Here is a 12,490-nt window from a genome sequence, read left to right on the forward strand (position 1 = left end):
CACTGTCGTAATGACACGGGTCAGCCTCAAGAGCTCCTTTGGGAAGAAGCGGTGAGACCTTTTATAGTGATATATTTTGTATTATACATTTTTATTGTGCGTAAATATTTTGTTGTGTTTGCTGTGGTCATTGACTTTTTAAATTGTTTTTTAAGTGATCTGTACATATTGTATTGGGGATTTTTTTTATTTATTTATTTTTATTTTATTTATTTATTTATTTATTTTAATTAAGTGATCTTATTGCATTGTGAATATGTTGTGTATGGTACTTCTATGTGTCTTTTATATCTTTTGTATGTATTGTCTTGCTCTTATCTGGACCATTGAGTCTGTAATAAAGTTTATTATTATTATTATTATTATTATTATTATTATTATTATTATTATTATTTGTTGCAAGTAAAAGTCATGTATTTAAATATTTACTGAAGTAAATACAAAAGTAAAAGCAAGCTTTGCCTACTCTTTATGGCCCCTTTTAATTTCTTTATTTTTTAAAAAGAAATTAAACATTGATTTTTTGGACTAATAACGGCGCTATGAGTGCATGAATGTGTTCATCTTTTTACATTGCCACAGGTGAAGGTAAAGGGAGAGCTTATTTTAATTACCTTATACAATGCTTGATTAATTAATACGAATTACAAGCCTACATCACTTTTTGTTAGTTGATTGAATTTTGTATTAATAATTACATTTTCAAAAAACTCAAGCTATCAAATAAATGTAGTGGAGTAAGAGTATAATACCTCTAAGACTGACAAGTAGACTATGAAGTAAAATGTACAATGGTGAAATGGAGTAGAATGTGGAATATTCAGTACAAATACCTCAAAATTGTACGTAAGTAGGCTACAGCTTTTGACAACATGTACCTAGGTAAATTCCACTACCAACTACCATGGATGATGGTCTAGATAAAAAAAAAAACTCTACAAATATGAAAAATAAGCGCTTGTCTGTTATAGTCCATGGCTTCAATATATAATAGCTGGAAGTCACATGGTTGATGTTTTTTGAAGATCTTTTGAGCTGTCTTGGAGTTATCTGCAAAACATTGTGAATAGAAAAGACCCCACCCCCAACACACACACACACACACACACACACATATTTTTTTTAAATTTTTTTTCTTCTCGAGAGCCATTTTGGAAAAACCAGTGGGGAAAAAGGCAACACAAAAACAGTACGATACTGCAGAGCGCCCTCATACATAGGCTCCTGTTGATGGTGGGTCTGCATAAACATGCAGATAAGAAGATGCCGCTATTATTAGTATGCATCTGTACACATTACTGCATGCAGACTGTGTCTTCTAATGCAATGCAGCAGTCTCTGAATTCAGTCTCTTGCATTTCATTGCATCTAGATTTTTTTTGGTTAAATTCTATCTATAAACAGTGTAATGATGCTTGTCTCTACACAACTGACACGATGAACTCAAAATTACAATTAGTCAGAGGGAGATTCAACAAGGGAGGAAAATATTGATCACTCAGTAGCTCAAGCGGACACCATTTGCTCATGCTGACATTCAGTTATTATGCTAAGTTGTGTCTCACTCCCACATGATTAATTAAAATTCCCAAGCATGTTTTTTCACCCACTTTTAGTTATCTTTAACAGCGGCTTTACAGTATGTTCAAATGAATATGAAACAATTATTATATCACACAAATATGTGGAATAAATGGAGAGGGAGAGGAGCGGACCCTAAACTAGGGTTAAGATAATGTTTTTTCTTTTCACCCTTTCTCTAACTGGTAATGGTGGTGCTCCAAACTTTGTTTTTCTAAAGTAAAACTATTAACATTTACATCGATGTAGGCCTACCCCACATACATGCAGAGCAACATAGGTCACTCTGTGAAACATTGTTAAATTTACTATTTTCTGAATATTATGTATTACATATGCACTTTAATTACACACAAGAGTGATGTATATCATAGTGTGTATTGCGGGCTTTGAGGACTGAAGTTGTATCCACTGAAGTGGTCCCAGCAGCAGAAATGATGAATGCTTCTCCCCATAAAGAGATGCTGTGTATATTTACGTGCAAAGCACAACAGCACAACTTCATTGATTATTCAAATCTTCAGACACACCAACAGGATTTGTCAAAATCTAATGTTAATTAATGTTCTGTTTTCTTTTACACATCCCAAAGATCTCACACACACACACACACACACACACACACACACAGCTGCGGGCCAGGCGCCAGGTTAAAGTAACTGAGGGGACTATATTTTCTACTGCATTATGCTTCTCTATAATGGACCGTTGGTATTGTTATTTGTGGGCAAGATTGTTGGTGGCATTATTAGTTATGTTTGAGGGCTGCAATAAATTTAAGTGCACAGCATGTCTCCTGTAGGAGCAGGAGGGGGCAGTGTAACACCTGAGTTTGAAAATGCACACCAGCACAGGTTTTGTTTTGCAATGACTGCAAGACATAAGCCATAAGCACAACAATAAATACTTATTGATGTCTGACTGTACAATAATAAAGTGTGCACTCAATAAAAAGAGAGCCGTGATCAGGTTTTTGATCTACGATTTGAAAACTAAGTACTCTTTAACCTCATACCCAGTTTGCTCTGTAGCACTGGGAGGTTTAGCTTCCCTGACCACAGCAAGTGTGGGCACTACTGTCATGCCTGTTATCCCCTCTCCTTCCTTCCTTGCCTCACCTGCATGCCCACAATAAATGGCCCCAAGCCAAACTGACTGTGGAGTCCTGTCTGCTCTCTCCGCAGCCTCAGCAGACCCCCTCTCACTCTCTTTTGTTCCTCTAAACTTCAGAGGACACCGAGGTATTCCCCTTCAAAAGTAAGTACCAGTGATAGCCCGGCCTGCTGCCAAAGACAGTGTGCTGGTTTCTTATGACTGTACCACACAACCAGACTGAGATCAGGATATTGATTTCAGTCCCCGGACACCCTGCCAGCACTCATTAGGAGCAGTTTTTATCTGAATGGTGAGACTCAGCCACACTGGGGAGAGCAGTAGAGAAAGGGTGGTGGAAATGGAGGAGTGGGGATAGAAGGATGACAAGGTGGATGTAATATGATAAGGTAGTGGTGGGGAGGAGAAGAGGGTACAGTGAGGGGGGTGAAAAGTGGAACACCACAGACAAAAAAAATTAGGCTCTCACAGGCAGACTATCTCAGAGCTCAGTTAGTGTTTTTATAAGTAAAAAGCACAGAATGCTGTATATCAGTAGAGGAGGATTTCATTTGGGTTTCATGCTGAGGCAAGATTAGAAAAAACTTTGGATAGTGGATTACCATTTTACGTGAATCCCTGAGGGACATGCTTAAGGACGACCTCCCATTCACTTCTCCCATTGCTTATTCTTCCATTAAGACAAAGGCAGCGATGGAGTGAAGAACAGTAAGACGTCTATTCTGCTGTGGTAATAAAGACAGCAGTTTTTAATTCAGCCTGCACCACTCAGCCTCTGACTGACTGGCGAGCGTGAATCGTCTCCTATTCAGTCCTCTCTATTCAGCCATCACTCTCTGTCTGCCTCCCTATCTCTGAGCATCTTTTTTCTTCACTCAGCGTGCAATCTCGTTTTAGGATCCTGTGGCTAAAGCTCCCCCGCCCCCTCAGCCGTGTCATCGGTGAGCCTCAGCCACAGTTTGGAGCCCCCTCTGCAACTAAAGACATCCTGTTTGCCTCCAGTGAACCTACACTTTTCCTCACTATCATAGAGAGGCACTTTCTTTTTCAGACAGTTGTGTAATGCCAAGGAGTAGATAGATCACTGGTGCAGCACAGAGGTGACACATTTCATCACACTTCTCGAAAATGCCTCGATTTTTCCAAATATATATACCTCCTCATGAAGGGAAAATCATCTCACGTAGGCTACCTTATTCACAGGGTGCATTTTTTTCTGTGTGTACTTGTTTTTCAAATTTAAAAGTTAAAGTTATTCATGCACTGTAAGAACACAGTGGCTCTTTGAGCAGCCTGTCTTTGGCTGTCTGTCTGCTGAACAGCAGTGCTCTGTACTGCGAGAACTGAAGTGTTTCCCAAACAGCCACTGCTCACATATATCACTGCTTTTACGTATATATATTAGACTGCTCTTACAGCTTATTGCATAAGGTAGAGAGTGCATTAAAATGAAATATCAAGACATTATAGCAAAGCATTTTATGCTTTTGCAAATAAAAAAAACTGAACTTTCTAGAGTTTATATGGTGTTTTAATGATTGTATTATAGAAACTTGAATATAAATAAAACATTATAGAAAAAGAGAATTACAAAATCTTAACACACAGTGATTACATGTCCAGTATACATAACATAAAAGTCAACAAAGCAGGACCTTCATTCCCAAAAATAGCACTTTTCTTCAGGGTGGATCGTCAACATATTCTACTTTCTCCAGTTTAATGCTGTTTTAGTGTTTGCTACATTATGCTATTCACTTTTTTTATTATCTCCTACAATCATTTCTATATTGTTCAATAAATATATTTCAGCTCATCCATACAAAACTCTTATTCTTGTAGTAAAATCAACCAAAGATACATCACTTAGTTTGTATCTCTATGGACTCAATGTGACGTTGCAGCAACATAAACAGCAACAATCACCTCCTGGTAGTCAAATGGCAATTTATTTCCATTGGGGAGATATATGAAATCAGCAAATTTGTATATTTCTGTTTTCGTTTTAGCCGTATCTGTAAGATATATGATAAAACATGGAAGTCCGACCTATCTGATGTTTCTGCTGTTCTTTATTTAACGTTGCCTTGCTAGCATGTTTGATAAATCAAATCTACCGGCATGGACGCTAAGCAATGTACTGCTGTGGATGGGGGCTGCAGCAAAACAAATTTTAGCCACCTAAAAAAACAACCTAAAAAAACATTACATTAGTTAGAGTGTGTGCTGTATTTGGAATATTTTCACCGTTTTACTTTACACACTAGCTGATGGAGGCAGTGGTAGACCAACAACTCACATGATTTTCATATAGCAAAAGCTTAAACTGATATAATAATTTTTTTGGCGGGGCTTTTCTACCTGGAAGTTATCATAAACAAATTTTGTGATACGGTCTATAGCTTATCACCAATGCCCCTGAAGAGCCCTTATACTAAAACATATGCTGCACACAGCTGTGCAGGACAGGTGTTAATCCATCCATCATCTGAGAGTCAGTATGTTTATTCATGTTTTTTTGTCAGAAAAAGCACACTTTAAAGATGGTCACCACTATAGATTAGATTATATCACATCCATGACCAAATATAGAGTCTTTTGCTAACTCCAAACCGGAATTTTGTGCGATCTTCGTGCTCTTCCAAGTGAGCTTCCACTTTTATCCCTCTAGAAGTCATACGGGGAAACAAACATGGTGACTTTGGTGATATACCTCCCCAGCTGGACTCGTCTCTCCAGCTCGCTCATTTCCACCTCCGCCTCCAGCGTGGCAGGCCCCTGCACAGGGCTCACCAGCATCAGCTGACCTGTCAGACGGTCTGAACGCTGGACCGTGAAGTGGCGCCGAGCTTGCCTTCCCCCCAGTAGGGAGAAGCGAAGCGTGTCCCCCATTGGACGTAATGCTGAGACCCTGAACATGACGCGAGGAGCTGACAGGTTGGACACGACAGCCAGATAATGATAGGAGAAGGAGTTTGGGGTCTGAGAGCATGCCTTGTTGTCCACAGGACAAGGGTTACGTTCACAGCGCCTGGTAAAAAAAAATAAGAGATGGCTTTCAGAGGAGTCAAAATAGTTATACTGTCAAGTTTTTATTTGGTCCAAGATGTCCTCACTGTGCATTTCAAATGAAAAGTCTTATTCGTACAATCTGGAGTAAACTTCGATGTGAAAAAAAAGATAAAGATAATGCTCACATAGGCGATGTCTTGACATATGTAGCATTAGGGATTTTAGGGCAGTCCACACGAACACACTGGAAACCACCGTAGGTATTAATGCACATCTGGTCCTTTGTGCAGTTGTTTTGTCTGGTTGCACACTCATCAATGTCTGTGAGGAAACATCAACACAGTAAGACACTTATTCAAACAGAGGAGTTTGTTTGGATCATTCACACCGTATGACAATGAAAAGTCTCCAGTTTTGGGAACTGGAGGCATTTTGATAGGAGCCATTTTTTATTTGTTGTTATCTTGCGTTTTATCAGCAACATTTGCAGAAAATGTCTTGTGGTATACTCTCTGTAATATTGAGTGCAGATTTTTGAAATTAAGTAAAAAGAAAAGACAAAATTGACCTTTACAGCTGCGTCCATCACGGGTCAAATTGTACCCGACAGGGCAGGAACAGCGATAACCTCCAGGGGTGTTAACACAAGTATGTAAACACAGTCTCCCAGCCTGACCATTATGGAACAGCTCACATTCATCGATATCTAAAAGTGAACAACACACACACACAGTTAACGTCTCACATAGAAACATAAATGTATGAATGGTTTAGTTACAGGGCACTTATTAGTAGTACCAGTGCAGGTGTAGCTGTCCCTGCCAGAGATGGTGTATCCCGGTTCACAGGTGCAGTGGGTGGTCCCCTGCGTTATAGTGCAACGTGATGGACGAACAAAGGGCCCAGTAGTGGCAGCTGGCAAGGTAGAAGCAGCAGCAGCGGTGGCTGGGGAGGTGGCTGCAGAGGTGTTTGTCATGGTGACAAAGACTGAATGAGGAAGACAAGAAAAATTTAGATTTTTTTTCTTTTTTTCCCTGAATTTCTGCTTTCTTTTTATTGAATAGTTTCAGCCAGGAGAAAGACAATAATGGCAGGGGAGAGAGAGGGGGTGACATGCAGCAAAGGGCCCACGCCAGAATCAAACACAGGCTGCTGCAGTGAGGAGCCTTGTTACTGTACATGCTTTACAAGGTAAGCTATGAGGGCACAGTGTTTTTCTTTTATCCTGTGCTATAGTATTTTCAATCAACTTAAAGTTGTCTTTTTCAGTCCAGTGAATTATTCAGAGCCTTAACCCCATGTGCAGGTAAGTACAAATTAAACTTTATGTCATGAAAAAACTCCAAAATTCAACAACCAAATATTTATTACTTATTTTTGTTTTACCTCTTCTTTATTGCATTTTCTGTGTAGGCCTATAACCCCTAAATTTGTTTTAAGCTTAGTGCTGACACAGCATCAGCATTGCATAGTGTATCCACTCAAAAGCACTGACAAGTTTGATTTGTCTTTTGGATATATTATTTTTTAATTCAAAAAATATTATCAGACATAATCATAATTTTAAAATTCTGAAATTGGTCAAAAAAAATCCAGTACTGTAGTCAGTATAAAATCTCTATATGTCTAACCTGATTTGTCATCATGCACCCAGGTTTGCAACGCTTTGAAACTCTGCAGATACTAGCTCTCATAAGGCATCATTATTAATTGAATGAATGAATGAATGAATGATTGAGTCTAGTAATGATGGTGAGATGATGAATGGTAGATTGCTACACAGTGTGGGCCATTATCTAATGAGCGACAGAACTAAAGTAACAAACTGTATGTACATGTGCAAATGAAAAATAACTACAGAAAAACAACACACAGGGCTCCGGAGAATCACCGTCTACCATCCACATCAGGGAGGAGACAACTGCCATTTAAACCAGCATCATCTTGGACTACAGGCTGGAATTTAGGTATGTAGTACTGGCTTGTATTGGAAGGGCAAACTACTGGCCAATATAATCTTCTTTAGCAGAGTGGGAGGATTTGGATACCAGCCTATAAAAATATGCTCTGCAGTGGAGTGTTGCCTATAATCTTTTTTTTGGTTGCATGTATCTCCAAATATTAAGGTATCAATGCATTTGATGTAACCCAAGACCAAAATCCTACAATGGTAAGGTAAAACTACATATGTGTGTGGTCAGAGTATAATACGTACATGTTGGCACGGGGCTTTGACAGGTAGCTCCAGCCCAGCCTTTGGCACAGACACAAGAGAACTGGTTCACTTCATCCACACATGTCCCACCGTTCAGGCACGGAGAGGACGCACACTCATTGATGTCTGAGGTAAAAGACAGAAAGTAAGGTTATTAAAGGAGACTCTGTGGCTACATTTGAACCTTCTAGATACAAGGACATATGCAACCAAATATCTTTGAAGCTTGAAGATAAAGGGGACGTGACATCATTGCATATGCATGCTGGAGAGTAAATGAAGACAAAAAGGAGTAGATGAATTGGGAAGCCCTGTCTTGATCAAACAGGTTTGGAGCTGTTATCTTAAAGTGAGCGAGCTGTCACAGGTTTGAATATCGCATGTCACGGCATTCAATGAGCTCTGTGGACAATGAGCGGAGGACATAAAGACGAAATATGATCACAGGTCACATCTGAAAAAGTATCTCTAAATTGAAAAATGGTGACATGCATAATGCACAAAAAGAGGAATGGCAGCAGAGAGCAGGAGAGGAGGAGGTTACAAAAAGACGATGACAGGGCTGTAAAAGTGACCAGTGGGGCAGATAACAGGATGAGTGATGGTCAGGGTGAAGAAGAGGAGAAACGTTCAGGAGGCGGCAGTGAACCATCACAGCGAGGCCCGATAGCAGAAGCTCTGCGTTGGTCTCTCACCTCGGCAGGTAGGCTGCTGGCCGCTCCAGGTCAGGCTCTCCTGACAAACCCTGCTCTCTGACCCCACAAGTTCATAACCAGGGTCACACAGAATGTGAACCTCATGACCCACACTGTGTGACTTGCCAAGTTTCCTGCCATTGATGGGTGCGTCCAGTTTTGGGCAGGTACCTGAAGGTGATAAAGAAGCAGAAGGGCGGAAATTTTAACATCTAACATTTGATAAATCAATCTTTCTGAGGGGTTTGCTTACTGTTGATGGCTCTTGTGCTCTGCTTCCCTGCACTGCCCTGCATCAGGTTTATTTTCTTCTTCAGGTTGCGGAGGCTCTGTAAGTATGAGGCTTCATGGGCTGAGAGAAGCTTCTGGACCTGCTTCAGAGAGCCCTGTATCTCCTGTCTACTTGGACAGTCCTGAAACAAAACAGACAGGATAACTAATATTAATTGTTGAAAAGTATTTCACATCAGCTTCCTCAAAACTATAATTCACTGACAAGATTAATCTGTCTTAGAGTTTATTAAATATACATTTTATTTAGGAAGATGCTATTTGCACCCAGGTATATATTCCTGGGCATCCGAGAAACACTAAAATATGTCGATATTGACTAACTCTGGACTCAAAAACCAGTCCCTGGTGTAAAAGTCCTCTGCTTAACCAGATCACTCAAAACATCTTAATACCTTTGTGGACTGTGTGGCTCTTTACACTACATCAGCTGTTTTCCTGGCAGTACATTTCTGAATTTTTTCTCGTAAAAGTATCATTTTCACCCCAGAGAATATCTGAGATTGACTGAAACCTCTTTGCCCCTATCCTCAACATGTCAATGTGACGAGTACTAGCCAATCACAGCATGTTGTTTGTTCCACAATATTACAACGTGAATGGGTGTTAATAGCCAGATAACTGTGAGTATTGTCACACTGGTGTAAATACACCTTTCATTTTTTAACAAATAAAAGTGTAGCCACATAATTGCAAGTATTTAGATGATCAGGATGGTATCAAAGACAGTTGCCATGTCTCTGCTTCTACCCAATGTTTTTGGCTTAGACTCTCATCTTGTATTTTACTTGTGTAATTTTCTTTGACACATCTTTTATGGACATTGTTGGAGGGAGTCAGAAAAAATGAGCTATTTTCACCCAATACCCTTCTACGCCGTATGAGCATATAAGAGTCTATTACACTATTATTTTTTTAATCTTGAAAGCAACAGAAACACTAGACTTTCTTTCAGACTCCTTATGAGTTTTCTTAAAAAGGAATGCTGTTTTGCTGAATTTATGAATACAGAAAAGCTACTATTTTGGTTCAGGTAAGTTAAAATAAATATTTGTTCACATGAAAGAGAGACTGCAGGACCACAAGCTGGTGATGTCATTGATGTATTAGCTGGAGAACTTACTTCCCATTCATTCACAAGACTCAAAGTGATGTTGAAGATTTTTGCTATCAAAAGATCTTTTATCTATTTATATATTTTTTATAGCATGTGAGTCAGAAAATGTATTTACCTTCAACCACACATTCTCCATGTCATCACACTCAATTATGTTGCAATTTTTTTCTCTTTCTTTCTTTGCAGAAATCTGTCTCTGATTGAAATTTTGAGCCACCAGAAAATCATACCTGCATGTTTTCTTAATGTACGCACTGAATGTTGCTTAAATGACATAAATCACCTATGGATACTTGAAGTTACCCTGCCAATTTAAATCTATTGCTTCATAACTGTGCAAGCTGATGGTTTGATTTAAAAGTAGACTATGAAATAAAATCCTGCCTTAACAAATCTTGAAAAAAAGTCAGCTCCAATGCATGTAAACAAATGACACCCTGCAGAGTGAGTGCCTTTATTGAATATGTGCAGCACAGAGGTTGGGCTGTTAAATGAGCGAGTAAATGCCATTGGATCAGATTATGTTTGGCCACTGTAAGCAGGAGCCTCCTCCTTTCAAAGCTACTGTAACTCAGTCATAAACACGGGACCAGTCTCTCAAAGTTTAATATACTTATGATGTGGTTTTTAGGTGTGACCCTGCGTGGATGTTTGAAATCTTGATTACATAAAGTTATGTAACTGCTGTCTGTCATTTTAGGAGAGGCGATGAAATCAGCGAAAGCTATCTTTATGATGTGGTAGATTTAGGGTTTAGGGTCAGTAAGTCGGGTATAAACACCCTCAGCATAAACATCACCTGCATCACAAACTCCCTCACTATTGGCTGCAGAGCCGAGGGAGTGACGCCAACTTGTTTTCTATCCATGTCCTCTTCAACAGCGTCATTCTACACCCTCGGCCCCGTCCTCTCATGCATGTTTTCAGACAACCAATTAGTGTTTTCGTCCAGCCGGGGTTATGTAAGAAGAGTCAATATTTGTTGAAAACACCTTTCTGATTTGGACAGAACTGGGGTTTGGAGAGGCTTCAGTCAGTCAGGAGGGACGGCTGGTGTTTATAGTGTAGCTGTCAAAGGCCTCTTTCTGCCCGTGCTAAGCGACATTTCTCATGGCTTCATGTGAACTGGGTGAGGGTGTGTAGGAGGCATGCAGGACTAGAGTTCAATATTACAGTACAGTACAGTATTAAATCTCAAGGTTATAGGTTTATAAACAGATTTGTCTGATTACTGAAATTAATTGTGAAATACCATCAGCCTGTACAGACACACATAGCCACCTTAGAATTATAAGGTTCTGTCTGTGCACTGAGCAGTTTTGAGTATTGACTTTCAAAATTTGGTATTCCAAATAGAAAGAAATCTTACTAACCTTTTTGTCTGCTACATAAAACATCAAAAAATGCATGTAACTGCAACTGTAAACCCCACCTTGCATAGTGTTAATTCGTTGTCAGAGAACTAGAATATATGAATAACTCAATTCAGACAAAAATTCCAGTTATAATTCTAAGGTGACGACACATGCAAAAACTAAAACACTCACATTCTTATGGACCATTACATACACAATAAAATGTGCTGCCGATCTCTTTGTAACACACTTAAACAGACATGCATGTAAAGCAGCACGGGCATATTGAGTGTATTTATTCACTGGAGCCGCTGAGGTAGTAATACTCAACTTACAGTCAGCCGGCTAGATGCTGACAATTTTCTAATTTACAATAAAAAAAAGAGTCACACGTTTTTGCTTGAAGAGCATACACCAAAATATCATGTTTATAAAAAAAAAAAAAAAAGGCCCCGGGTAAATCCTCTGGGACCCCTGAAAGATGTCTGTGCTAATTATATATATATTAATTGTTAATGTTTGTTTATTAATCGACCCCTGGCCTCCTGTCAAGTTGTAAATGTGTCAGATCAACTTAAATATCCCTGCTTGAAGGTCTTGTTCCTGAAGTTTGCATGCAAAGAGAAGGTGACTCAAGGTTTGATCTGTAAAAAATGTTTCTATGTGATGTCAAGTAAGGACATTCAAAGAGGGAGCTGTTGTTAGAAAGGTTACTCAGATTTAAGCAGTTTTTGCCTTTCAAGCCATGCACCAGAGGCATATTACAATCAATTAATCAATTCAATAAATAAAACTGTCTCCGTGAGTAAGGCTTTCAACATATTAAACTGAAATTATGCCTCATACACTAATGCATTGTGACACTGTATTCACTCACCTGTCCAAAAGTAGGATGTAGCGAGCAGAAACACAACAAGGTGATGACAATCTCAGCAATCATGTTTCCACTGATCCAAATCCAATGCAGTCGACGGTCAGTCCTCAGACGTGTTAGAAGTTGCAGGCAGTGTGAACTTTGCGTGTGTGCAGGGGCTGCAGGTGAGAGAAGGACCACAGTTGGCAGTTGGAAAAAGCTGCTGCAGAGCACCGCTGAGGAATGTTGGGTTTACTC

The 12,490-nt window shown here is 39.4% G+C and overlaps 1 protein-coding gene across 1 annotated transcript; it reads right to left on the minus strand.

The window, feature by feature from the left end:
- Window positions 1-4,209: 4,209 nt before the first annotated feature.
- Window positions 4,210-12,490, minus strand: LOC121958676 (fibulin-7-like). The gene is made up of 8 exons (XM_042507802.2): window positions 12,257-12,490; window positions 8,870-9,029; window positions 8,617-8,787; window positions 7,922-8,047; window positions 6,505-6,693; window positions 6,275-6,412; window positions 5,892-6,027; window positions 4,210-5,725 (listed from the first exon to the last, which is right to left on the minus strand). Exons 1-8 carry the CDS (start codon window positions 12,317-12,319, stop codon window positions 5,362-5,364), a joined length of 1,347 nt encoding a protein of 448 aa, XP_042363736.2. The 5' UTR covers window positions 12,320-12,490; the 3' UTR covers window positions 4,210-5,361.

This window comes from Plectropomus leopardus, chromosome 1 (assembly GCF_026936395.1).
Source record: "Plectropomus leopardus strain MGB_pleo_1.0 chromosome 1, ASM2693639v1, whole genome shotgun sequence".
NCBI lineage: Eukaryota > Metazoa > Chordata > Actinopteri > Perciformes > Serranidae > Plectropomus > Plectropomus leopardus.

Excerpts from the sequence above, each read along its gene's own strand:
- LOC121958676 (XM_042507802.2), bottom strand. The coding sequence starts at position 12,319 with ATGATTGCTGAGATTGTCATCACCTTGTTGTGTTTCTGCTCGCTACAT. Across the intron at positions 9,030-12,256 it reads TACATCCTACTTTTGGACAG|GACTGTCCAAGTAGACAGGA; the intron begins GTGAGTGAATAC and ends GTTTTGTTTCAG. Across the intron at positions 5,726-5,891 it reads TATGTCAAGACATCGCCTAT|GCGCTGTGAACGTAACCCTT; the intron begins GTGAGCATTATC and ends TTTTTTTACCAG.